The following is a 25,744-nucleotide window of genomic DNA, read 5'->3' on the forward strand; positions in this document are numbered from 1 at the left end:
CTTGTAGAGATGAAGGCAGCAGCGGCAGCGTCGATGGTGTGATGAGGCGGCTGTTTCCCTGCGACATGAGGGAGGCAGGGTGCGAGGAGCTCCTTACAAGTACCTGCACGGTGCAGGACGCCTGCCTTTGCTTTCTGCCGGTGTGCGGGAGAGACGGGCGCTGAAAAGCTGCCCGATTGCCCTGCCTTTGAGGTTCGCCGTGACTCCAGCGGGGAAGGGAGAGGGCGTTTTGGACAAGAGGAGCTTTTGAAGCTTTTCTCCTGTCCGGCTCCCCTGTCCATAAAGCCATTAGGCTTCGGTGCCAGCCCTATCTGCACCGCTCGCTGTTGGCCCGGCCGAGGCTCGCAGAGCCCCCGCCCGGGGCCGTGGCGAGGGGCCCTTCGGGAGGGGTTTTGGGAGGGGGCGGCTCATTCCGAGACGCCTGTGCATTACAAAGGCAGCGCTTTGATGTGCCCCGCTGCTCCCCGCACACCTGCGCCCGCGGGGCTCCGGCACCAAAGGCGGCCGAGCCGGGGCCGGCCCGGGGGCTCCGGGAAGCTCTCCCCGACGCCCGCACGGGCGGGAGCGGCCCCGCCGTCCGTGCGCTGCCCCCGGGCCGCGCGGGGAGGCTCCGGCGGCGGCGGCGGAGCCCCGGGGCCGGGGGCGGGCCGGAGGCAGGGCCGCCCGGAGCCCCCGGGAGGCGGCGGCCGGGGGAGGGTCCTGCGGGGTGGGAGGGGCGGGCAGCCGGGGCCGAGCTCGCCGGCCCCCCGCCGCACGCAGGCCCCGCTCCAGGGCTTCTCCTCGGCTCTTCTCCGCAGGGCGCCCCGTCCCGGCGGGCCGGCTCGGCGGGGGCTGCCCCCCGCAGCCCACCATGACCGGGCCCAGGCTGGCCCTCGCCGCCGCGCTCCTCTGCAGCTGCACCTCGCCGGTGGCCGACGCCAACTCCTGGTGGTAAGTGAGGGGAGCCGGCGGCGCCTTTGTCCGCCAAGGACCGGGGACCGGGCACCGCGACCGTCCGAGCCGTGCGGCGGCTCCCCCCCCGCGGGAGCTCCCCCGCCTGCCGGGCTTCCTTGGCGGCACCTCGCTCCTCTCCGGGCTCCCCCCCGTCCCGCTGTCCCTGCCCGGTGTCGGGAGCGGTGGGACGCAGCCCCTCTCTCCTGCGGGCGTTACTGGGCTCCTTTTGCACGGGCTCGCTGAAATGCCGTCCGGGCTTTAGGATGTGGGGAATGCGCAGGGAGTGGATGGGTAAGGTTTCCTACCCGCTGCCAAAAGCCCAGGGAGCAGCCGCGGAGCCCCCTTCCCCCGAAGAGCGGAAAATAGCCTGGCTCAAAGGCAGGCATCGCTCGCTGGCGCTGTGTAAAATAGCTGCTGCTCGCTTTCTTCTTGCAGGGAAAGTGCTGAGCTTTCCCTCTCCCCCCTCCCCATCCCGGGTGTCCTCTGTGTTTAAACTCGGGTTACAGACGAACAGTGCTGCTCCCGCTAGAGCCCTGGAAAAGGCTCGCATCTGGCAGAGCTGTGGAGGGAGGCAGCTGACATGAGAAATGCGCCCGGGGTCCCGGAGCTGGGCTGGGCTGGTGGGGAAAGGTGTCGGGCTTCGCGAAGGGGGCCTCTCCCTCCCGACTCTCTGGGATGTTTTTCTCATCGTAGGTCTCTGGCCATGAACCCCATCCAGAGGCCTGAGATGTACATCATCGGCGCCCAGCCGGTGTGCAGCCAGCTGCCGGGGCTGTCCCCCGGGCAGCGCAAGCTCTGCCAGCTCTACCAGGAGCACATGGTGTTCATCGGGGAAGGGGCCCGCAGTGCCATCAAGGAGTGCCAGTACCAGTTTCGGCAGCGGCGGTGGAACTGCAGCACGGTGGACAACACTTCCGTCTTTGGGAGGGTCATGAAAATAGGTAGGAGCGCCTGGGAGTGCAGAAGTCCAGCCGGCAGTACAGGGAGGTGATGGGCACAGACCGGCTGTCCCTCTGTCCCGTCCTTCAAATACACACACAGGAGGAATGAGCCCCGTTAGCACGGCTCCTAAAGCTGACTCGGAGGAGCTTTCCCCTTGCCCGGTGTGCAGGCGCTGCCCCGGTGCTGCCTGTGCCCGGCTGGTGGCACCGAGGCCACTGCAGGGGGCCAGGGGGGCACAGTTTCTTTGGGGGGGGAGCACGGGAAGGTCAGGAAAAGTGGGGGCTGCCTCTGGTGTGCTGCCTTAAAGGTAATGAGGGAAGAGGCTGGAGGCAGGAACGGTGGCCCCGTCTTATCGTTCTCAGCATCTCAGACAGGGAATGCAGCCCTGAGATGTGGGAATTATGAACTCTCCGGGCATGGAAATTCCCCCGCTTCTCCGTACTGCCACTTTCTGTGTAAACCTAAGAGATTTTTATAATTCCTGCCCTGCTGGCCGTAAGAGGCACATTGACAGGCCATTGCTGCACTTGAATTGAGGTGTGACCCAGCTACATTGTCCCAGCTCCTTTTGAAATGCAATCATCTGATGGCAAGAAACTGAGAAATCCGGGCTCAGTTTGATATGTCCGACAGCCAGGCCAATAAAGAAAAGGTGTTAAAACAGCCACACACACACTCACTCTTCACAAGCCCTGTCTGAAAGTTTTGTTTCCCACCCACAAAGCCAATCATTTACACAGAAGAATCAGAACTATTTCTCGGTGTGAACTCGAGGGATGGAAAAAGACCTTCAGCTCCTGTTCCCCCAGTACTGCTCACACTGTTTTTGGCTTCACTCTCAAAAGAACTGCATAAGCAGCAGGACAGCAAGACATGCATCTTTAATACCTCTGGGGCATTTAGGCAATAGGGCACAAAGTCCTGTGATCGCCTCTGTTTGAGCCTGAAATTTAGGTGTCATCCTAGAGAATTCTAGGGATATTCCTGCACGTTTTACTCAATCTTGAAGAATTCCTTATTCAGCCCACCAGAGTTATTCTGATTCCTCCCTTTCTGCCCAGCTCATACCCCAAGAATTCTTCTCTGGGATGCTCCCCTGGGAAATGCCTTTTCCTGACACATACTTCCAGTCCCTGTCACACATCCAAGGCATCTGTGCATCCTTGATCTCTCACTTTCTGATAGCAAGGGTGGTGGCCAGATGGGGCTGCATGCAATCCCAGATTGTTAAAACTTGTGCTTTGGGGGGTGAAAACTGAAATTTCACCCACCAAAGGACAGAAAACACACCTCCTTTTCTCCTTTCTCATGTCACTCCCTCACGTGTAACTTCTCCTAAAGAAGGATGTAAATTTCAAAATCCCCAAAGACTCCACAAGGATGCAGTAAAATAGCAATCTCCCCTTCTGGAGCAATCCTCATTCTCCAGTAGCTTCCTGCAGCTCTGGGTTGGTGTGGTGAGAGGGTCCACACATGGAGAAGAGAAGTAAGGGTGAACTGAGCAAAGATCAGACCTGAAGGATGAAAAACTGTCAGGAAGAATCAGAATGTGTAGAGGAAGAAGGAACTAGAATGGTTGGTGGAAGTGGAAGGATTTCTCCCCTCTAAAATGAATTCGATGCTATGAGTTAAGATTGGAAGTAGATGTTTTTTGTGTTTTGGTGAAGGCAGAGGTGTTGTAACTGCGTGAAGGGTATGGCCATTAGCCCTGCTCCTGCTATTTGGTGTGTGTGTGTGCGCATTTGTTGAGCCCTGTTGTATCTGTGGAGGAATCTGCTGATGGCAGTGTCTGAGGTGACTGCCTGCAGTTGCCCTCTCTCTGAAAACGCATCCCAACAGTTTTGGAACCATTCTCTGGTCAATTAGAGCACGTTCAGATGTTTATATGTTTATACTCCAGCACAGAGACTGCTCAAAGGAAAAATGTCACCCAAGGTGTCCCAGGGTATTCCAGGATCTTTGGTGATTCATGGCTGTTATCTGTGTTGGTGATAAGCTGCTGTGGAGGGAGATGCTGTCTCTCCTCTTTTTTATAGCTTCACCCTCCACTTTTACATTTTCTTACCTCGTAATGAGTAATTTCTTATCATTTCAGCAAATATATTTTTCACACTGGGGAAGAAGACAAAGCCTTTCAATCTTTTAGGTTATGCCAGATACAAAGTCATTCTTCCCTGAGTTCACACTGTGTGTCTGTCTCCTGTTCTCAACCTCTGAGCCCCAAATCTGGACCACAGCCCTTTTTCTGTACTCTGTGCCAATGGCACAAGAAAGGTCTGGAGACCAGAATATCTGCCAGAGTGCACAGACATGCCAGATTGTTGTGGAGAGGGAGGGGAAGGGAGATAAGAAGGCCCCAGAAGTTGCACAGTGTGCCAACAACCCTCTCTGCCCACCCAGCGAAGTGAGCATGGCATATATGACGTGATTTCTGGAGCTGCACTGGGTTGTGAGAGTGCAGGAGAACCTGGCGTGACCAAAGCCTGGAGATCCATGTGAGAGCCTTCACTCAGAAACCTGGAAGATCAGTTTCCTTTCTCCTTCACAGAACTTGACTGAGCTCAGGAGCAGGAGAGCTGGTTGGTCTGTGTTTAATCATTACACCTTCATTTTGTGCTTTCCATGGCAGTGAGGCAGCCCAGGGATAAAAGCTTTTGGAGGGGCAGCCACAGCACTGAAGAAGGCTGTTTTGGAGCATTGTTTTCTCCTAGTGTTTGTGTTGTCATGAGACTTGCTCTTAGCTTTTAAGTGTGGTTTATTCTACAACAATAGTTAATGATGTAAAAAATTATCCTTCCGAAGTTGCTTCCTGTTCTGTCAATGCAGACTTTAGACTGCACATGTGTGTGTATATATAGCTCTATACATTATATACAGACACATTCCTTACTGCTACATTTATGAGGGGGAGAGGACAGAGCACCCCAAAAGGTCACGTTAGAATTTCCTCAGGGGAGGAAAGAACATATCTCCACCAGAGGAATCCTAAATGTAAGGCTGGGATTTCCAGGTTAGTCCAGTCATTTCTGGAGCCAAAGATCTTATCTCTTCTGCCTTTTCAAATGCTAAAAGGAGGGGGGGAAAAAAACAGTCATAAAATCAGAGAACAAAGAGAATTTTTTTCCCTTGTTTTTCTTCGAGATCGGCAAACTTTGGGGTAACGCTTTGAAGAACAACGAGTCGAAAGGAAAGCCTTTGTCCCGGACAGGGTCCGTTGTTGTCCCATCCCCTCCTGGAGCAGCTCCGGAGGGGGAGCCGGGCGCTGTGGCAGCCCGATGCCCGGGCGCGGCTCCCCGGCGGGCGGCACAGGAGGGCAGCAGAGCTCCGCAGAGCTGCACAGCGCCGGGCACGGCCACAACAAACTCGGCAGTAACGCCCCGGGGCTTTGGGGCGACAGCGCAGAGCTGCGCAGCTGGGCCGAGCTTGGAGAGCACGAGCAAAAAGACAAATACTTCTCCGAGTATTTGCTTTGTGGGCAGCGAGGCGGGGGGGAAAAACCCTCACCCTGCTGTGATTTGTTCCAGCCTCTTGTCCCACTACCATCCTCAGCAGCCTGAACAGCTCGTGCAGATGCAGGGGCTGCACACAGAGTTGTGCTGCTACATCTGGCAGGTGGAGATGGTTAAAATATGGACAGTAAAAGTGTAAATCCCTGTGTCTTTTCAGGGATCTCAGTCAGGCTGTAAGGATGCTAAGCACCTGGAGTCATGCAGGCTCTGTTGCTCGAGCTGTCACAGTGTGAGGTCCTTTCCTTGCATGTATTTTAATCTCTATAGACATGGGAGTGCTCTCCTTAAAAGGATGATTGATGTGTCCTCAGGGCTTTCTCCATACAGGTAGGGGCAAAACTGCACATTGGACTGTTACCTTAAAAGACCCATAACATGCAAAAAACACCTCCAAACTAGATGAGTAAAAGCTTGGTTTTGGTTACTGAAGAATTACCCCGACTCCCTTATGGGCCACTCGCATCTGAGTTGCCTTAACTGAGAGTCACTCCTCCGTGTCTCTTGGCCCGGGGAGGTTTGGTGAGCATAGTTCTCTAATGACCTGTGAGTAAGGACCTCCCTTCTGTATGGTGTGTCCTGTAGCACTTCATCAGTCGTGTTCCAGAGCAGAAACCCTTAGTGTTCATCTCTCATTTAGGTGAGGTAAAAAAATCAAAGGTTGTTCTGCAAGGTGGGTGCCACTTACAGCCTTGCCTTTGTCTTGGGTCATTAGCACTAAGCTGGTGATAAGCTGCTATTAATTAGGCATTTTTAGCACGTGCAAATTGGAACAAGAGCACACCGAATGCCTCAGCCCTGCTGAGGGAGCTGGCACTGAGAACCTCCTGAGCTGGTGATTAACTCTTCTTTGAGGATCTGCCCTTTGAAGTCATCCAAATTTGCTTGAGAGCATCTTGTTGGGGTTTGGTGTAAGTAGCCCTTCACAATTAGCTTGCTTATTCTAATGAAGCTTTGGCAGTTGTTCTCTTTATCACTTGCAAGTTTGGTGATGGGCACAATGGCTCCGAAGGTGTTGGCTCAGCTATTTTATTAGACATGTGGTGCCAGTGCAGGTGTAGATTGCCTCCTTCTCCCTCTGCCCCTCTGCAGACACTCAGCACTCTGCTGCTTGGCCTCATGCAGGGCTCTGGCTGTGCTGGTGCCCCGGTCACACTGAGCTGAATTCCTGCCAGGAATACCGGGCTGGAGACCTGATCCAGCTGCTTGGCTCAGCTGCTGAGCTGCCTGGGGCATGCACAGCCTCTAGGAAACCTGCTAATGGAAAGTCTTCTCATTTATTATGGTCTATATGGGAGTTTTACTCCTTCCAGCACTGTGGAAGTGCTGCAGGCAGTGGAAGAGCCCCTACCTTGATGTTGCAGTCTAAAAATGAGTTTCCTTCACTTTGCCTACAAATAATTTTCAGCTGACCTTAGGTAAACTAAAATAAGTTCAATGAAGAGGAGCCCATAAAGACTGCATGTCTCAATTAAATGAAAACCATTCCAGAGAGATAACTGCTCGGCCAGAGTACTCCTTTTGCACAGACCCAACCTCCTTATTTGTTCTTAATGATTACTGGCAAATGCAGTGGCTAAGTCAGCAGCTGTATTTTCGGCAAGTGAGCAGCCCTCCTGCTGGCTGAGAATTTCCTCCAGGTTAGAATGAAAGGATGAGTGAAGGGGAAAGAGGATGAGCAGTCCCTGCCTCTGGAGCTGCTATCCAGAGTGGGATGGAGCCCTTGTGCTTGACCATGGTGTTTTTTACTTCCAGTAAATTCTGAGCACCTTCCCTGAGCACATCACAGTGCCCGTTTGTGTGCGTGTGGCACACAGGGTGAGATCCTGTAGGAACTGACAATGGTCAAAGAGGAATTTCTGGGCTTCAGGCAGCCTGAGAGAAGCAGACTTTCCTAGGCATCTGCTCCCAGGGAGCCATAAGAAGACATCCTAAACAATTTCTAATCTCACACCTGCTGTTCTGACCGACTTAATTCCTTGCAGAGATGTTTACTGAGACTTGTTGGTCTGTAATGATCAATCAGTCCAATTGCACCAAAACCGGGGAAATTGTACTGTATAAAAAGGATGTGCCTTTTAATCAACATTGCTTTTTAAGGCCTCCAAGAGGACTGGAGTCCACACATCGTTATGACCGCTGTCCCTAATAATAATAATAATAATAATTAATCATCTGTGCTGATGCAATCCCTACACCTCCAGCAGGTGCTTCCAAACAGGGAAGGAGTCTCAGTTTACCTTTAGACATTTTAGGGAGTTAGCTGGAAAGTTCTGTGGGGTTCTCATTGTAATTGGCTCAGAGCCAGAACAGAAGTGTGGCTTGGACTCTGAGAATGCAGCTCGAGGTCTGTTGTTCATCTCATTGGGCCAAGGGCCAAAAAGCCCACCTAAGCTGTTAAGTACTAAAAGAGAGAGAACAAAGAAACTACACACTTTTCGAGGTGTTGTAGCGAGTAGGAGACTTGTCTCTGTGCTGTGCTTTGTTTTTGTTTCATGTATTATTTTCCTTCTTCATTAAAACCTTTCTGATTTTTCAAGGCATTAGCCACCTTTCTGCCAGGCTGGCCCTCAGAAGCATGGGTCAAACCCATAGAGATCCACAGGAAGGTTTGACGCTGTTGTACACCACAATGACACAAAGACTCTGACTTCAGAACGCTGAAAAATGACTCTTTTATTGCTGGGATGTGTCCTTTTTTTTTTTTTTTTAATGCTATTTTACACAGACCAATTCGATTGGTGAAGCAAAGACAAACCTCTTCAATCACATTGGTCAGACCAGAGGGGTATCAAGAAGAAGTCGCTCCTAGGGAAAAAATGTAAACAGATTTCCAGTTACTAAAACATGTCTCTTGTTCACAGAAAATTTCCCTGGGGAAGGAATTTCAGAAAACCAAACCATGTCAGGCACAAACCAGGGCTGCAGGTGTTAAATAACTCCCTGTCCCCCTTTCTCTCTGTCCCTGCAGGGAGCCGTGAGACGGCGTTCACGTACGCGGTGAGCGCGGCCGGCGTGGTGAACGCCATCAGCCGCGCGTGCCGCGAGGGCGAGCTGTCCTCGTGCGGCTGCAGCCGCGCCGCGCGGCCCCGCGACCTGCCCCGGGACTGGCTGTGGGGCGGCTGCGGGGACAACGTGGACTACGGATACCGCTTCGCCAAGGAGTTCGTGGACGCCAAGGAGAGGGAGAAGAACTACGCGCGAGGCTCGGAGGAGCAGGCGCGCATGCTGATGAACCTGCAGAACAACGAGGCCGGCCGCAGGGTGAGAGCGGGGATGGGCGTTCCCAGGAGGAAAGGCACTTGGGGGTTCTGGTGACAGCAGCTGAACAGGAGCCAGCAGTGTGCCCGGGTGGCCAAGAGGGCCAAAGGCATCCTGGCCTGGATCAGGAATAGTGTGTCTGACAGGAGCAGGGAGGTCATTCTTCCCCTGTCCTGGGCACTGGTGAGGCCACACCTCGAGTGCTGTGTCCAGTTCTGGGCCCCCCAGTTTAGGAAGGATGTCGAGATGCTTGAGCACATCCAGAGGAGGCAACAAGGCTGGTGAAGGGTTTGGAAAACAAGCCCAATGAGGAATGACTGAGGGAGCTGGGGTTGTTTAGCGTGGAGAAAAGGAGACTCGGAGATAACCTTATCAATCCCTGAAAGGTAGCTGTGGTCAGGTGGGGGTTAGTCTCCTTCTCCAGGCAGCAGCTGACAGAACGACAGGAAATAGTCTCAAGCTGCACCAAGGGAAATATAGGTTGGATATAAGAAAGAAGTTTTTCACAGAAAGAGGGGTTAAATACTGAAATAGTCTGCCCAGGGAGGTGGTGGGGTCACCATCCCTGGATGTGTTTAAAAAAAGACTAGATGTAGCACTTGATGCCATGATCTAGTGTAGGTGTTAGGGCTGGGTTGGACTCGGTGATCTTGAAGGTCTTTTCCAGCCTAGACATTCTGTGATTCTGTGGTTCCTCTCACAGGGCTGGGGGTGGCTGGAGATGGAGTTCTTGGAGGTTGGCTGGGGGATTGATGCTGTTGTACACTCGAGCTTCACAAAGACTCTGACTTGGGAAGGCTGAAAATTACTCTTGTATTTTAGGATATGTTTTCTGTTTATATTATTCTACACAGACCAGTTCGACTGATGACAAGAAGGCAAACACAAACACTTCTTCAATCACATTGGTCAGACCAGAGGGACATCAAGAAAAAGTCCCTCTTAGGGGAAAAATGTAAACAAAGTTACAGTTACAAAAATATGTCTCTTGTTTATAGAAAATTCTCTGGGAAAAGAATTTCAGAAAACCAAAACATCTCAGGTACAAAACCAGGGCTACAGGGGATAATGCAGTGATGCCCTGGTAAAAGCCTGCAGTGACATTTTCTGCATTTCTGTGACTATTACAGACAACACTGACAGTGTTCCAGTTTTAATGTCAGGCTTCCATTGCCAGAGCTAAAGCCAGTGAATTTTGGAGGTCTGTTGAGATACTGTATGGCACGCATGTGCAGACACTTAGACCCTTTCCAAATAAACCAGGTGTTGTCATGGCCCATTTTCAAGGTTTATGTCTAAGAAATCAGCTTCCCAGAGCTCTGAGAGTGACAGGCTGGTGGTGAAAAGAAGAACCTTTTGGCATGTAGAGTTGTCTTCTACTACCATCACTTAGATTTTTTGGAATATAATGCCAGGAGCCTGGTTATCTCTGGAACTCAGGCCTTGCTCAGTTCCCTGGTACTGGGAACAATAAATAGTTTGCATTTAGGTGACAGACATCTTCTGAGAAGATTCACAGTTTTGATCTGAGGACCCCTAGGGATGGAGAATCCATCACTTCCCTTTGTAGTGTGATAGCAGCATTAATCACTGTTTCAACTCTGAACATAATGATAATTTGGATTTATCTGGCACTGGCTTCTAGTCAGTTCTTTTTCTGACTTTTACAGCTAAATCCAAAACCTTCTTAGTAATCAGAATTTCCTTAGCATGCAAGTATTTATCTACCGTAATTTATTCACCATTCTTTCTTGACAAACTAGATTGAGCACTGAAGACTCTCTCTCACTTTCAGAGGTTCTCATCAGCCATCAAATCATTTTCCTGTCACTTTCGTGTACCCTTTCCAATTTCCCCATACCCCTTTCGTATGCATTCAGTGTTTGCACTTCTGCTTTTCACACAATTCCTCTGTCTGTGATTAATAGCCTGGAAGGTGTAGCATCATTCATATGCAGTGCAGCTGTGTAATCCTGCCTCTTTCCAAAAGTAGGACAGGAATACTAACTTGAACATTTGTGCGTTTTCCCCAGGGTGTTTTAAATTTTTATCATTCTTCCCTAGAAGTAAGCTTTTCAAAGGTTAATTTTATTTCTAATTCATGTTAAAAAAATCCCATTAAGTGTACTTAGTCTTGCTCTTCTGCACATTCCTAACTAATATCCTTAGTTTCCTTATCAATTTTCTGCCCTTTCTTTCTTCTCATTGTTACTGAATTATCTTCCCCTTTCCCTTGGATGTCTGTCTTTTCCTCATGTAATTTCAGCTTCATTTTGACACCAAAGATGATTTGTTCAGGCTTTTTTGGTTGTGAAATCAACGTGTCAGGTTGAAGCATTGCAAGTACCTCATGGTTCTTTTGCAAAATCAAATGGGGTAAATTTGCAGTAGATGACAAACTGGACTTGAAAGCTGTCTAACTCACTGAGTTTTGGGTTGGGATTGGGGTGGGTTTTTTTGGCTTGGAGGGGCAGAGGCTCCGTACTTGCTTGGAAATGGGGGATGTGTGTGGTGCAGTAGTAGCCTGAATGTGACAGTCTTTTCTGCATTACTTGCTTTGAACATTCTGCATGTCTGGAGCATGACCATGGATTACTACAAATAAATACCCTGCCTAAAACAAGGAGTGAACATGAGACCCCAACAGCCTTGAGGGATGCAGAGGCAGAGTATGGCCCCATGTCTGAGGTGCCAGGTGAACTGCAGTAATACGGATTAAATGAACACAAGTCATTTTGGGTTACATTAAATTAAATGGAAGTACAAACCAGTGTGTAATTAAGCTCATGAATTAAAAAAAAATCAAACAAAAGAAAACAACCCACAAACAAAAAGCTCTGATAAACTAAGGGAGCTGGTTAATAAGCTCAGCCAAGGAACTGGATGTGGAGGAGGTCTGGAACTTTTTCAAGTCAAAGATGCTAAAGCCATTACAACTCTGCATGCCAACAAGAGAAGAAAGGTTGTAGGAAGAATATTCAGACCTCACTGAGTGAATAACTGCCACAGAGAAGCTGTTAGGAATAGACCAAGGGCCTACTAAGAATGGAAGAAAAAAAATATAGCAAATAAATAATGAAAAGCTCTTTGAGGTCAAGAAGTGTAAAGAGGAGGTGAGAACAGGAAAAATCATGCTGAGTCAGACCTTGCAAAGGCTAATAAAATAAACAGAAAAAGTTTTTTATACTTTGCAAATTGGAGGAAATTGGAAGAAAGGAGACACCAGTGAGGATGGGGCTGAGTCTAAAGGCAGAGAAGTTTTGGTACCCAAAGTGAGTGACTGCTTTTCCTGGGGCTTCAAGCTGGAGTAGGGGGCTTTGGATATCTCAGAGGAAAATAGGAAATAATTTGAGAAGACTTTTTCAAAGGTCAATCACACAATCATTTAGAACATCACCGATTTTCTAAAAGCCGACTAGATCTGATAGGTCTCATCTGTGTGAACTTCTGTGGAACTATTTGAGGTATTTTCCCCGTGGGAAATTCTTGGTTAAACTGGGAAATACAATGAAAATTGCAGTAGCTATGAGATGGACAAGAAACTGGTTCAAGGAAAGACGTCATTAAGTTGTGTGAAAGAATGGAGCTTGATTTTAATGGAGCTTGATTAGCAGAGCTCATCAAGGACTCGCCCTTAGGATTTTTGTTTCTCAGCCTCAACGCAAGCACTAGGAATTGGCTGATGAACTTTGCTGTTGATGCAGATGTGGCAGGTATTGCGACTGCAGAGGAGAATCTGAACTTTGTACAGCAGCTAATGGCGCTCAGTAAAACAGCATTAAGAGCATCATTTGAGGCCTTGTATGAAGTACATCTTTAGTCATTAGGAAAAGAGTAGGAAAGAATTGGTCGCAGCAGTGGGCTGCAAATGACTGCAGGAGTAATGTGGCTTGGAAGGTGGTAAATATCCTGTAACACACCAGACATAAGTCTTTTTATTCAACATGGGGGAATACTAATGCCATTGTATTAAGCTCTCATGAGGCCCCAAAGTATTGTGTGTTCTCATATTCCCAAGTAAAATGACCTCAGACTAGCAAAGGCTTGTTAGGGCTGACCCAGGGGATAGGAATCTTTTCTTAAGAAAGTGTGCTAGAGCAGCTTGCCATATTTAGCCTAGTAAAGTGAAAGTGGAGAGAGGATATGACTGATGTCTGTGTTCGTGGGAGAAATAATGGGGAAGGAAAAGTACTTTTTAAGCAAAAGGCCAATTTGGCACAATAGCAAATGGGCATAAAGTAAATATATATAGGCTGGAAACCAGGAAAAGATATTTTATTGTTGGAACAGCAATCAGAATAAAGGTGGCTGAAAACCTAATTGCTTTTAAAAGGTCATCCAATGCATTTAGGGAAAATGTTTCTTGACGTGGTGCCTGCAATAGCAAGAGATCATACTTAATAACCCAGGAGCTCCCGTCTAGTCCTGCATTCCTAAACTGCTGAGATACTGGTTTTGTAAGTAGGAAGGTGCATATGTAACTCCTCATTCCCAGAAGTTTATGCTGGGAGAGAGGACTGCTGGAGACCCAGCAGTGAGCACTGCAGAGTGACCGGCAGCTGCCATCCCACTGCAGCTTGCCCTGCTTTCACAGCCAGGGCTTCACCTGATACCTTCTGATTTATGGGCAGATTTTTGGCATGTCCCTTCACTCAGTTTCCTGTGAGTGAGAAAGTTCTCCTTGAATCCTGAGGAGCTGTGGTGGCAGGAGAGGGTTGTCCCTTCTCTCCGTGGTTCTCTGAAGGAGCTGAAGGGGGCCAGGAGGGAATCAGAGGGTCTTTCATCTTCCAGGCAGTCCTGACCCCATCACCCCTTCACTCCACATCGTAGTCCTGGTGGTGGTGGCTTCTGACTTTATTGCTCTTGTTTGTTTGTCTTTGGCTGTTATCTCAACATGTCCTTTCTTTCCTTCCATCTGTCTTTCCTTCCAATTGGCCTCCATTACCCTCTGCACTGCCCCCCTCCCTTATCTGTGGCTCTGTCTGGCAGGCTGTGGCAGTCAGTCCTTCCACGCTGTTTACCCAGCCAGCATGTGGCAGCCCTCAGTCATCAGTCACTCCAGCCACTGCCAGGACAGCCTGCAAGCGAGGCTGGCTAATTGACCACATGAGAATTACCCATTAATTCTCTTCCTGTTCCCATTCCTGCACAAAAAGAATTGGAAGAGAACTTGGGCTTACGGGCAGGGGCTTTAAGCCCTTCCATTAGAGGCATTCTCAACCTGTTTAAGTGGCATGGCCATCGATCAGATCCTGCCCTCAGAACTGCCTGTGGGGTCTGTTATTCTTTACCTTGACCCAAGCCTGGTCAGAGAGGAATTCTCCAATTTCCTCTGCTTTCTCCTCATCTGGGCAGCGAAGGGGGAGAGTGGGAGAGTCATTTAGCAGCTGAAGCAATGGTTGGCTCCACAGGACATGGGTGGTGGGAACTGTGGGGGGCTGAGGGGCACCATGCTCACCTGGGATCACTGGTAGCGCTCGCCTTCCCCACAACAGCCACTGCCCACATGGGCCAGATGTTTTGAGCATCAGTTGCCTAAAGCAAAGTCAGAGTGAACTCATTCCCATGACATTAACTGAGGGGGATTGAGTTGCAGTGTTTTTGTAAAGGAACAAAGCCCAGGATTAGGAAGAATCATAATACTTTATAAAAACACATGAGAGGGCAAGGGAGGCACGAGTGGCCTGGGATTTGACAGAACCATAACCAATAAGTGCTAACACAGGCTTATAACAAGCAGGCTGGCAGTGCAGTGAGGATATAGTAAGTGTCTGGTGCTCAGGAAATTCAGCTGTAGCCTGTCTGGTCATAGTACAGCAGGAATCCTTAAGTAACGGTGTGGTTGGTCCTCTGCAGTTGTAGTTTGATCCAAGACAAGTGCTTAACTCCCAGCTTGTAGCTGTTACATTGCACCGGGAGGGATTGCCTTGGTAAATTGAGCTCTGAGGAGCAGAACTAAAGCTTTTCTGTTCTGAGGACTCACTCCATTGACTTTCTCAGGAGCTGGATTGGCCTCCATGTGATTTAGCCATTAAGCCAAATTGAATCTTCACTAGCTGTCAAAGGCACTGGACATTAGCTGGGCAAGGAGCAACCAGTTGTTATAGAAGAACTCTGACCTCTCCCTGCTGGTCCAGAACGTTGTTGTAGGCACAAGGGTTTGCCTGCAGTATGCTCAATTGCCTTAATCACCTTGGCACATGAAAGCAGAGAGCTGGGAAGCTTGCTTCTGTGTCAGTGAGTGAGGCAAAAAAGAAACCTCTGTGTTTGGCTGCTTTTTTTCCAGCAGAAAGCCTGGCTGGAAGACACATTGCCATCTCTTCCAGAGCACCCTGTTTTGTTCTCATGTTCCTTGCTCTCCCCCAGCAGATACAGCTGGTGGTAATTTTGCAGCTGATGCCAAACATCTCTGCTTGGCATGTGTAGGCTCTGGCAAAAGCACTGCAGGATGCAGGAGGGTCTCGGGAGAGCAGATGTGAGCCTGATGGTGAGAGGGTGAGGAGCCAAGGGCTGGGGGATCAAGCTGCTGTAACACAGAGTAGCTCTGATGGAGGGGGGATGCCCAGCTCTTGCTTTGCCAGCTCTGTCAGTGCCTGAGAGCTGACAGGAGCTCACATGGCATTGCAGTTTTGTACCTGTCCCTGAAATGGATGGGAAGAACAAACCCAACCTACATTTCAGTTTACTTCCCTTGGGTTTTATTTCTCAGCATTTCTCTCTCCTCCCAGCCAGTGTGAGGAGGAGGACGAGAGTAAACAGGAGAGTTTCCCTTCACATCCTGTGCTCGCTCTGATGGGGGTTTTACACTCTGAATTTTCAAAGACTCTTTGCTAACTTTGATACTGGACTTCCAGGGGTATGATGCATCTGCAGCCCCCGCAGGCTCCTGAAAATTATAGCTGGAGGTGTCTGGGAAAAGCCAGCACGGGAATGCTGGCCGTTCTGCCTGGCCGCAGCAGCCCTGCTGCCGGAGGGAGCCGGGCACGAGATGGCGCAGGAACGCGGCCAGGGCTCCGGCTCAGCTGCCCGGGGAGCACCTCCCGCTGCCTTCCAGGGACGTGTGTCCGTCTGTCTGTGCACCACCACCCCGCCTGGACACTGCCCGTGGATGAGCTCCTCCCGGGGAGGGTGAAGGGAAAGGGTGTGGGTTTATTTCCAAAGGATGCAGATGTATCCCTGTAACGATAGCGTTGGTTCCTGGTGCGGGTGGTAGGAAATGGGCTGGGTCCCAGGTGTTCCCTTTCTGCAGCGCTGAATGAGAAAACATGCCGCACCCCGGTGGTCTGTGAAGTGGGGAATTTCCAGAGTCGGCGCAAAGAGGGCTCCTTCTCTTTTTTTCCTGCTTTTGACCCTGCTGCCAAGCCTGAAATCTGCCAGAGGGAAGGAAGGTGGGGTGAGGAAGTCGTGTTTGCAGGCAGTGTGACCAGAAATAGAAATATTTAGGGAACAGGAACACAGCAGTCGCAACAGGGGGAGGAGAAGACCTTTTGTCTCCTCTGAAGGGCGAAACAACAGAAATTGCGGGATAATCACAGTGGCTCTGAGAGCGCCACGAACTCGTTGTAATTAAGCCAGCTGCCAGTGCGGCAGGAACAAGCGCAGCCCTGCCTGACTGCCATTCCTTTCCCCACAGGCCGTGTACAAGCTGGCGGACGTGGCCTGCAAGTGCCACGGCGTGTCGGGCTCGTGCAGCCTCAAGACCTGCTGGCTGCAGCTGGCCGACTTCCGCAAGGTGGGCGACCTGCTCAAGGAGAAGTACGACAGCGCCGCGGCCATGAGGATCAGCCGCAAGGGCAAGCTGGAGCTGGTCAACAACCGCTTCAACATGCCCACCCAGGAGGACCTGGTGTACGTGGACCCCAGCCCGGACTATTGCCTCCGCAACGACACCACGGGCTCGCTGGGCACGCAGGGCAGGCTGTGCAACAAGAGCTCGGAGGGCATGGACGGCTGCGAGCTGATGTGCTGCGGCCGCGGCTACGACCAGTTCAAGAGCGTGCAGGTGGAGCGCTGCCACTGCAAGTTCCACTGGTGCTGCTACGTCAAGTGTAAAAAGTGCACAGAGATCGTCGACCAGTACGTCTGTAAGTGAGACGGGAGGCCCGCCAGAGCAACAAATCTATATTATTATAAATCTATATAAATATATTTTATATTTGTATAAATAAACAGATGGTGATAATTAATTAAAGAAGCTTTATTTAAGAGACGTTTTGGGTTTGAGATTTCCCCCCCCATCAGGCCAGCTAATTTAATGTTCTTTCAGCTCTGCTGGGGAATCTGTCTTTGGGTGCATCTCCCCTTGGATGTTTCAGGCAGGGTGAAGAAGCTGGGGAGGTGCTGGCAAAGCACACCAGCACGTGCAGTTTCATTACAGAAAGAACGCCAGTGAGAAAAAGAGGAGTGAGTTCTTTCTTCTCTCTGATCAGTAAATCTCAGCATTTTGCAATAGTTACTGCACATGGGAAATTACAGCCAGACGTGGGTGCGTCCTAGTTATTCAGATTTCAAATCCTGCACTGGGGAATTTGGAACTGATTCTTGGTCCCTCTACAGGGCTTTGTCACATTAGAGGGAAGGTTAGCTAAGGCTACGAGGGTATGGCTTAAAATCCACAGCCTTGTAAAGCATTCCTGGATGCTCCCCAGACCACAGTGGGGTAGAGGAAAGTTCACAGCCTGCTCTTGTGAGGAAAGAAGGTTCAACCTGTGGCTGGCCAGTGCACAGCCTGGGAGTGCCCATGAAGCCAGCACCTGGCTCTTCTGTACCATCTGGGCAGAGGGAAATCTGCCCAGTTCAAACCACATGGCTCTGTATGTGAGGGGTTTTGTTTTTTCTTTTCCTTGAAATCCCATGCTGAAACTTGATTTTTCAGTAGAGAGGAAAAGCTGCCGGTGCCAGGGATGTTTGCAGAGTACCTTTTGTCAGTGGAAAGCAGCATTGCACACGCACATGGCTGCACTCCTCATCCTGCTGCCGGTTCTCCTCTCTGAAGTGGATGCAGGTGGTCACCTTGTTCAGCTCTATCAAATCCTCACTTCCAGCCCACTTGTATAGCGCCTCTTTAACATTAAATGCCCTTCAATGACGTTTCTTTCCCTCTGTTGCTTGTGTATACACGTGTTTTGTTTTATTCTTTTGGTGAGGGCAAAATAAAATATTTTATTTTGCTGCTCTGTGTTTCAGAGGGCAGGGGCTGTGCTCTTCCCCGGCATAAGCTCACCACAGGAAGGTTTGCTCCCACAGTGTGTGTGTTCACCGTGGAAGTCTTCTCTGTGTTTTTCCTTGCTAATAAAAAGGCTGTAATAAAACTGTACCAGGGCAGAAGGCTTTACCAAAGTCTGCTAATCAGTCTTACCACATTGGGATTTTAATACAATCCAATTCATAAAGCAAGGGGCAAATGCTGTTTCTTGCACAAGACATTTCCTGTACCTCTCAGCATCTGCAGAGTTCATTTGCAGTCAGAACAATCTAGAGAAGCCAATTCCCAAAATATAAGGGTTTGCTAATATGCATCTGCTTTGTTACTGACATTGCAAGGTTATTTTTTTTTTTTTCTTTTCCCCTGTAAATTTCAAAATGCTCAAAATATATGCCAATAAGCAATGAGCCAGTCATGAAGATTATTGTTTTTATATTAAACCTCTGTTTCTTATAAAACATTGAAGTTTTACAGATTCCACCATTTCAACCACCGGAGAAGAATTTATATGTACCTTTCATACTTCAAATATTTGAGGACTCCAGAAAAGCACAAGGAAGAGAAATTATGCTTAATAATTAGGAGCTGTTGTTTTTTTAAACCAATGTGTCTAGTTTTTATTTTATTTTTTTTAATCCAACAGGCAATATATTTGCTGGCATCCCAGAATGCAGTTTTTTGGAATATAAACAGTGGCCTAGATTTACTTTATTATATAAAATCCAAAGCCAGTGGTATTGTAATTCAAAGTAACGGAAATAGTTTTCCATGCATGGAAAAAATGTGAGTGCAGTGGCCTGATCCAACTCCCATTAAACTTCAGTGGGAGCTGGATTGAGCCCAAGATGGGATCAAATGTGTGAGCTATTCACTCCTGGGATTCTCTGTTTCTAGCCCAGTAATAAAATTTGCTCTACCCTGGATACATCTGAAAAAGACCTTTCCTCCCACTGCCCTCACCTCCTGTTCTTGTCCATCCTCATTGCATCAGTGCTTGAAGGTGTCAGCTCTCTGGATATGACACCCTCAGGCATTGTTAACATGTCGAATAGTTCAAAATTACTTCATCTGGCCTTTCTGATAAAGACCACACATTTCAGGGAGTCACAACTCTCCTTGTGGTTTGGCACCACAATTAATTTTGTGGGCGTAAACAACTCTGGGAGCGGAAAAGTTGGCATTGGTAGGGGTGCTATTCATCTGAGTGTCCCTGGATATGTCCTTCTTTTTCCACCTAAAATGTTGACTGGATGGAAAAAAGATGTTTTTTGGCCTTTTGTCCCAGCATTCCAGACCTCTGGCAGCCTGGTTGGAGCCAGCAGTTCCTACTGGACTGGGACCATACAGTGATAGGAGAGAAGTGACCATTAGATTTCTTTCCTCGCAACACCCCCCCCTCCACCTTTTTTTTTTTTTTTTTTTTTTTTTTTCCCACAAGACCCAAGTCACAGTATTTTAGGCTTTCTGAGAATTTTGTATCCAAAAATTTGATCCTTAATTTCAAAGTAATTTCAATGGCACTCACACACAGAAGAACCTCCATAGGGTGGTGTAAGTATAAAATAAGAACACAGCCAGACTGGCCTGATGCAAACCCAAAGGAAGTCAAACAGAAAGCTGCAGCAGAACTGCATCTTTCCCATGGAAGTTAAAAAGTGGTGGATTTTAAGGTGTGCCTTGTTTGATGTACAAAGTGATAGAAAGGGGTGTGCGGCTGGGAGCTAAGCTTAAATCTGAGTTCTGCTGATAATCTGCTTGGTAATTTTCAAATAGTTACTTAATTTCTTTGTATTTTATCCTCCAGCCTCCTTCTGTATAAAACAAGGAGCAGGATACCTCCTTTTTCTGTAAAGATCTTTGAGAAATATGGCTGAAAAAGGGTTTAATTGAAGGCCTAGGTCCTGTGCTCATTAACTCTGGCAGGCAGACAGGTGTATCCACATTGTGTGGGGACTCTCAGTTTGGCTCAGAGGTGCTTGCTGGGGGCTCAGCAGGAGCCCGGGAGGGTCTGCAGCAGCAAAGCATTACTGCGGCACAATGCTGGAGGAAGGACTGTGCTACAAAAGGGAGGTCAGCTCAGGGCTTGTTTATTTATGGCAAGTGAAGATCTTGTAGCTAAAGTAAGGCTTAGGGAGGTCAGCCTGGTTTCTGCCTGCTCAAATTCCGTTTGCAGTTTCATAGGGATAAGATGCTCACACAGGACACTGTTATATGCTGTGGGCTGGTAACTGGCTGCCACATTCCAACCCTGAAGTCCCTGCACTTCAAGGCTGAGAGAAACGGCCACCCTCAAGTCATGTAAAACTAAAATATTTTGGGCTTAAAGGCACTATGCAAATATACTGTTACTGCAAGCCAGTGAACATGGGCTCCTAAACGGAGCAGAACAGGATGCAAATCTGTCATCATTTTCCAGCTGGCAACTACTGCCTCAGTTAGAGTGGGAATGAATGAGGCCTCAGTGTGCTCTGCTGCAAGGTAAGCTAAGCAATAGCTGATCTCAGAACAGAAACTTTCAGTTGATATTAATCATGCTACAGAGAAGGTGGCAGGGTTGTGAGAAAATTTAAATGGACCTTTTAACATTGCTGAACTTCAGGCCACTTGGATCAGTTGGAAGCTCCCATTCTTTGTCCCCAGAAAGTCTGTGCCTGCTCAGAGCTCAGTGTAGCAGGGCAGCTGCTGCCTTTTGGAAATTCAGGAAACAGCCACATTGAATCCAGACATGCAGCATTGGTGTAACTTTCTACATGGACCAAAGTTTGTTCCCTATGGACCCCGACAAAGCACAAATGAAGCAGATCTTGTTCAGTCATATGAAATCAAACAGGCAGCAGTCTCTGCTCACTTGACCCCATCCAGAGAGAAGCTTAGTAGGTTTAAATTACACTGTGGGAGCAATTCCTCATCACCTGTGGCTATAGAAATATAGACAGTATTTTCTTCTGCTGACACAGCCACAGAACATCCCAAGGAGACCTTGGGAAATACCTTCCAGTGACTACAGGGCATTTCTCAAGTGTTTGTCACAACGCTTTTCCAGAATCAGCTGCTTATATGGTCATTAACTTTCATTTAGCTTTTGTTTAACTACATTTCAGGTTAATAGTTTCTAGCAGATACTCTCTGAAGCCAAGTTCACTGAAGGGCAGGCTGTGAAGGAACTGTCACAGACACAGCAGATGTGAACACAATATCAGACCCCGATTTTCTCACTGGCAGACTCTGGCTGGCTGGATCTAATCCCAGGGACAGAGATGCATCCCATCTCCTTGGTGCAGATGTGTATCCTGGCCATATCCTGACTCCCTGGCACCAACACCCTGTGTGCAAAGCCTTGTGGATGCAGAGACTGCCGAGTGTAGCCTGTCCTAGCTCCAGGCTTTGGGACTGGGCCACCTCCTGATCATACCACCTCTGAAGTCTAAATATAATCAGCTCAAAAGATAAGCAAAGGTTAGATTGCTGTGCCCAACAGAACATGTACCAGAAAGGACAAAAAGAATCATGATCAGCAGTTGTAAATGCCCAAACAACAAAAATTAACCCCCTGGTATGATAAAATGATCACAGCAGGCTCATGTGTTCCACCCATGAGTCTTTTCCTGCGGGACCTGAAGCTGTTGCTATACTCTCTTAGTTCTGTTTAAATGACAGTTGAAATCTAATTTTTTTTTTTAATTAGAATTCAAAAAGGTATGACATACATGATAGCATTTCCTTGAAGACAGAAAGAGAAAAGGGGGGAGCAATCAGGGTCAGGAGTTCTCCCTGTGAGCAGTGATAGAATGCAGCAGCCATTAAAAGAACTACTGAATACTGCCCTGTGCCACTCGAGCTGGACACCTGTCCCCAGTGTCACAGCTAGCTGTCCATGTTACCCACCCAGTGCAAGCTGCCCCTGATGCCCCCCCCAGCTCCCAGTACTGCAGCAGCTCCAGCTGTTTGAAGTGTGTGGCTGCAGCAGGCACCAGCCTTCAGCAGCGTGACTGTGCGCTGCGGGTGGGGCCCTCGGTGATTTGGGACGAGAGGAAGGCTCTGATAAAAAATACAAGGAGAATGAGGAGATGCTGCTTTGCTGGGAGGCTGCAGTGCCTCCCCCAAGCCCTTTTCCCTTTGGAGCTGTCCCATGGTGGCCCTTATCCTGGGCACTTCAGGAGGGAGCTGCTCAGGTATGCTTCCCAACAGATATGAAGCAGTTTAAAGGCTTGCAGCCTTTCAACACATCCTTAAGAAAAAAAAAAAAAAAAAAAAAAAAAAAAAAAAAAAATAAAGGTCCAGGCTCTTCCTTACCCTGAGGCAGTTTTGTTCTGAATCATCATTTGTCTTATGGCTCTTCCTAGAGTGCCAAATCGCTGTGTCAGCCCTTCACAAGGCTCCCAAAACATCGAGATTATGTGGGATGGACAGGATGAGGCATTACCATGCAAGGACAATTTTTTCTTTGGGGGAAAAAATTAAAAGATGTGGGGTAGACGCAGTGTTGGAGCTAATTGTAACCCTGTCTTGTGCACAGCCTCAAGGAACTGCACAAGTATTTAGCATCTTCTTGGTCTAAGCAAACATCTAGACCAGTTTTTTAGAGTGGCAGCTCTCTGCAATTCACCGTGATGGTTCTGGCCGGTCTCAGTTTCATTTGCCACAGGCAAATTATTTGTTTTCTCTTGCTCGGGAACAGCAGAGTTAACCAGTAATGACCTGCCAAGTTCCACAAATCACAGGGCTGTGTATATAGGACAAACACATTCTGAAGGAATTAAGACAACGAACACTTTATTACTGCTGCATTTTCTAGGAATCATCTGCAAATGTCCAGACAGTACATAACTCTGTTTTTGAAAGTGTGTTTTGCTGTATTGCAGGGCACAGCTTTGCTTTTTTGATTTCCAGGCTCTTGAACCAGAATAAACGACCCAAATTCCTTTTATTTAATATTTATTGAATCAGTATTCCTATCTCATTTTCCCTCTTATTTGGCTGCGTGCACGTGCAGTTATGGTGACAGGAAATGACAGATGAAAATGACATGCAGTTTTTACATATATTTTTCGTCAGTGAAGCTCAAAATATTTTTAAATCATTAGCGCCATTTTACAGAAGAAATCCTGAAAGACAGGGCAGGAAATACTTCATCCGACAGGCACGGGGTGGAGCTGGAGCAGCCTCTGCAGCTGCTGCTCCCCGTGCTGCTGCCCAACGGCTGTCAAAATACATTTTGATTGATGAGAGAAACCCGAAGTACGTGTAAGAGTGCAACTGTAATGTTCAGCAACTACCTTGCTCCCTTCACAAGAACAAAAACTTTAATGAATGTGTGAAATGGGAGGTATTTTAAAGGAGACAGTAGGGAATCATCGTTTTATAAACCGAGTTTTAAGGAATGGGCAGGATGCATTTATTGTTTGTGGGATCAGGGATAAAAACAACTCAAATATTAATTTATAGGGATAATTTGATTCCATTAACTATCTCATTCACACTCCTTGGTTTGAGCTAAAATTTCTTGGTGTGGGGACAAGTCTACTGATTGGAGTGTGGCTGAGCACACAAAGCACTAAAGTACATAGAGCCACACAAATTACAGACAGGCTCTCCAAATCATCCAGCTATTCTCCCTGGCCGTTGCTAAGATTGTCCCCTAACAGAGCAGTGTTCCCTTCGTGTTTAAACTGGTCTCACTGTAAAATATGCAGGTGTAGGTTTTCCACCATTTTCCCCAAGGACACTATTTTGGGAGGTGAAATCTCCATGTCACATAGGTTTTCCTGCCGCTCAGCCAACACTTCTCATTCCTTAACAGGGCAAGTTCTTGTTCTCTTTGGTGCTCCCCCTCTCTGCCTCTACACCAGAGACAGGAGTTTGGGCTCTGCCACTCAAGCCAGGCTTCCCAGGTGCCTCCTGCCACATCAGCCCTGCGAACACTGTCTGGTTTTCATCATCCTTCTGGTCTTCTCCCAGCTGTGCCATGCCCAGAGCAAGCAGCTCAGCCTGTCCAGTGGGGTCTCCTCCTCCTCCTCCAGCTGCCCTGGACACAGAGGGTGTCCATACCACAGAATCACACACAATCCCAGCCTGGGTCAGGCTGGAAGGGACCACCGTGCATCATCTGCTCGAGCAGGGCCGTCCCAGAGCATGTGACACAGGACTGTGTCCAGATGGTTCTGGAATATCTCCGTAAAGGGAGACTCCACGCCCCCTCTGGACAATCTGTTCCAGTGCATGGTCACTCATAAAGAATTTCTTCCTCATATTCAGGTGGAATTTCCTGTGGACCAGTGTCTGCCTGTTGCCTCTTGTCCTGTTGCTTGGCATCGCTGAGAAGACCCCAGCTCCATCCTTTTGGCACTCCCATCCAGATACATTCAGACCCCCATCAGTTTCCCTCCCAATGTTCTCTTCTAGTGCAAAAATAATAGATCTCAATTGTCATTTAAACAGAGCTAAGAAACAGAGTATAGTAACAGTTTCAGGTCCTGCAGGAGAAGACTGATGGATGGAGAGCATGAGCGTGCTGTGATCACTGTATTAGAACAGGGGGTTTATTTTTTTTTTTTGCCATTTACAACTGCAGACCATGACTCTTTTTGCCCTTTCTGGCACGTGTGCTGTTTGGCACCTTCCCTGCAGTGAGTTGTGCTGTGCCTGGATGGCTCTAGGCCGTTCTCTGTCATGCAGGTGCTGGGGTTTCCACTGACACTGATCCCCAGAGGAGAGGGTGACATGCTGCCGCCTGCTCAGAGCACACATGAAATGGTTAAAAAAGGGAAATCCCCCTCCAGCCCAGGGGCCATCGATGGGGGCTGGAAACTCCATTCTTTGCCAATCCCTTCCGTTCTCTGGCCATAACAATCCCGTGTAGTGACACAGGCTGGCGACAGAGTGGTTGGAAAGCCAGCTGGCGTTCCGTGTCCCTGGAAAAGGACATGGGAGTGTTGGTCAACAGCCGCTTGAACAAGAGCCAGTGGTGTGCCCAGGTGGCCAGAAGGCAAAGGCACCTGGCCTGGACCAGGAATGGTGTGGCCAGCAGGAGCAGGGCAGGGATTGTCCCCCTGGACTGGGCACTGGTGAGGCTGCACCTCCAGTGCTGTCTCCAGTTCTGGGCCCCTCAGTTCATGAAGAACTTTTTGGTGCTGGACCAAGTCCAGGCGAGGGCAATGAACCTGGTGAAGGATCTGGAACACGTTTTACAAGGGGTAGCTGAGGGAGCTGGGGGTGTTTGGCCTGGAGTAAAGGGGGCTCAGGGGAGACCTTGTGGCTCTTTCCAAGTGCCTGACAGGAGATGCAAACAGCTGGGGGTCTGGCTCTGCTCCCAGGGAACAGCGACAGGACGAGAGCACGCAGCCTTAAAGTGCGCCAGCTGAAGGCTCAGGTTGGACATCAGGAAGAACTTCTTCAGAGAAGAAGGAATGGGCTGCCCAGGGAGTCACGGTCCCTGGAGGTGTTTAAGGGAAGAGCGGACTTGGCGCTCAGTGCCCTAGTTAACGTGATGGTGTGTGCCCGCGGGCGGGACCGGCTGTCCCCGCGCTCTTTCCCCGCCGATCGCACGGCTCCGTTGCCGGGAGGGCCGGCAGGGCCCCGCTCCGGGCCCGGCGCGGCTGCGCGGTTTCCGCCTCCCCGTCCCGCGGCCCGGCCCGGGCCCGCCGCGTCCTTCCGGCGCCGGGCGCGCAGCCGCGGCGGCGCGTCCCGCATTGGCGGCGGCGGCCTCGTGCGATGGTGACGCCGTAGGGCCGGAGGAGGCGGCGGCCGGGCCGGGCGGGCGGCGGCAGCGGCGGCCGCGGGACGGGGGCGGCGGCAGCAGCTCCGCCGGCCGTTGCCAGGTGAGCCGGCGCCGGGGAGCCGCGGCCCCGCTCCGCTCGGCGGGGGCCGCGCGGCCCGGCCGCCGCCCGCGGGGTCCCGG

At 49.4% G+C, this 25,744-nt stretch overlaps 2 protein-coding genes across 4 annotated transcripts in view; both read left to right on the plus strand.

Annotated features, from left to right (window-relative positions):
- Positions 1 to 835: 835 nt before the first annotated feature.
- WNT5B (Wnt family member 5B) lies at positions 836 to 16,847 on the plus strand. Its single transcript, XM_066319403.1, has 4 exons — positions 836 to 930; positions 1,627 to 1,874; positions 8,353 to 8,645; positions 16,276 to 16,847. The coding sequence occupies exons 1-4, from the start codon at positions 851 to 853 to the stop codon at positions 16,732 to 16,734; spliced, it is 1,080 nt and encodes a 359-aa protein (XP_066175500.1). The 5' UTR covers positions 836 to 850; the 3' UTR covers positions 16,735 to 16,847.
- An 8,673-nt stretch (positions 16,848 to 25,520) lies between these two features.
- ADIPOR2 (adiponectin receptor 2) overlaps positions 25,521 to 25,744 on the plus strand; it is a 44,902-nt gene continuing 44,678 nt past the window's right edge. For 2 of the 3 annotated variants that reach the window (XM_066319408.1, XM_066319413.1), the window contains exon 1: positions 25,521 to 25,664. The gene's annotated coding sequence lies outside the window, so the exon portion shown is untranslated. The remainder of the gene's footprint in view (positions 25,665 to 25,744) is intronic. The other variant, XM_066319410.1, reaches the window with a different exon arrangement.

The sequence above is a fragment of the Sylvia atricapilla genome, chromosome 5, assembly GCF_009819655.1.
Source record: "Sylvia atricapilla isolate bSylAtr1 chromosome 5, bSylAtr1.pri, whole genome shotgun sequence".
Lineage (NCBI taxonomy): Eukaryota > Metazoa > Chordata > Aves > Passeriformes > Sylviidae > Sylvia > Sylvia atricapilla.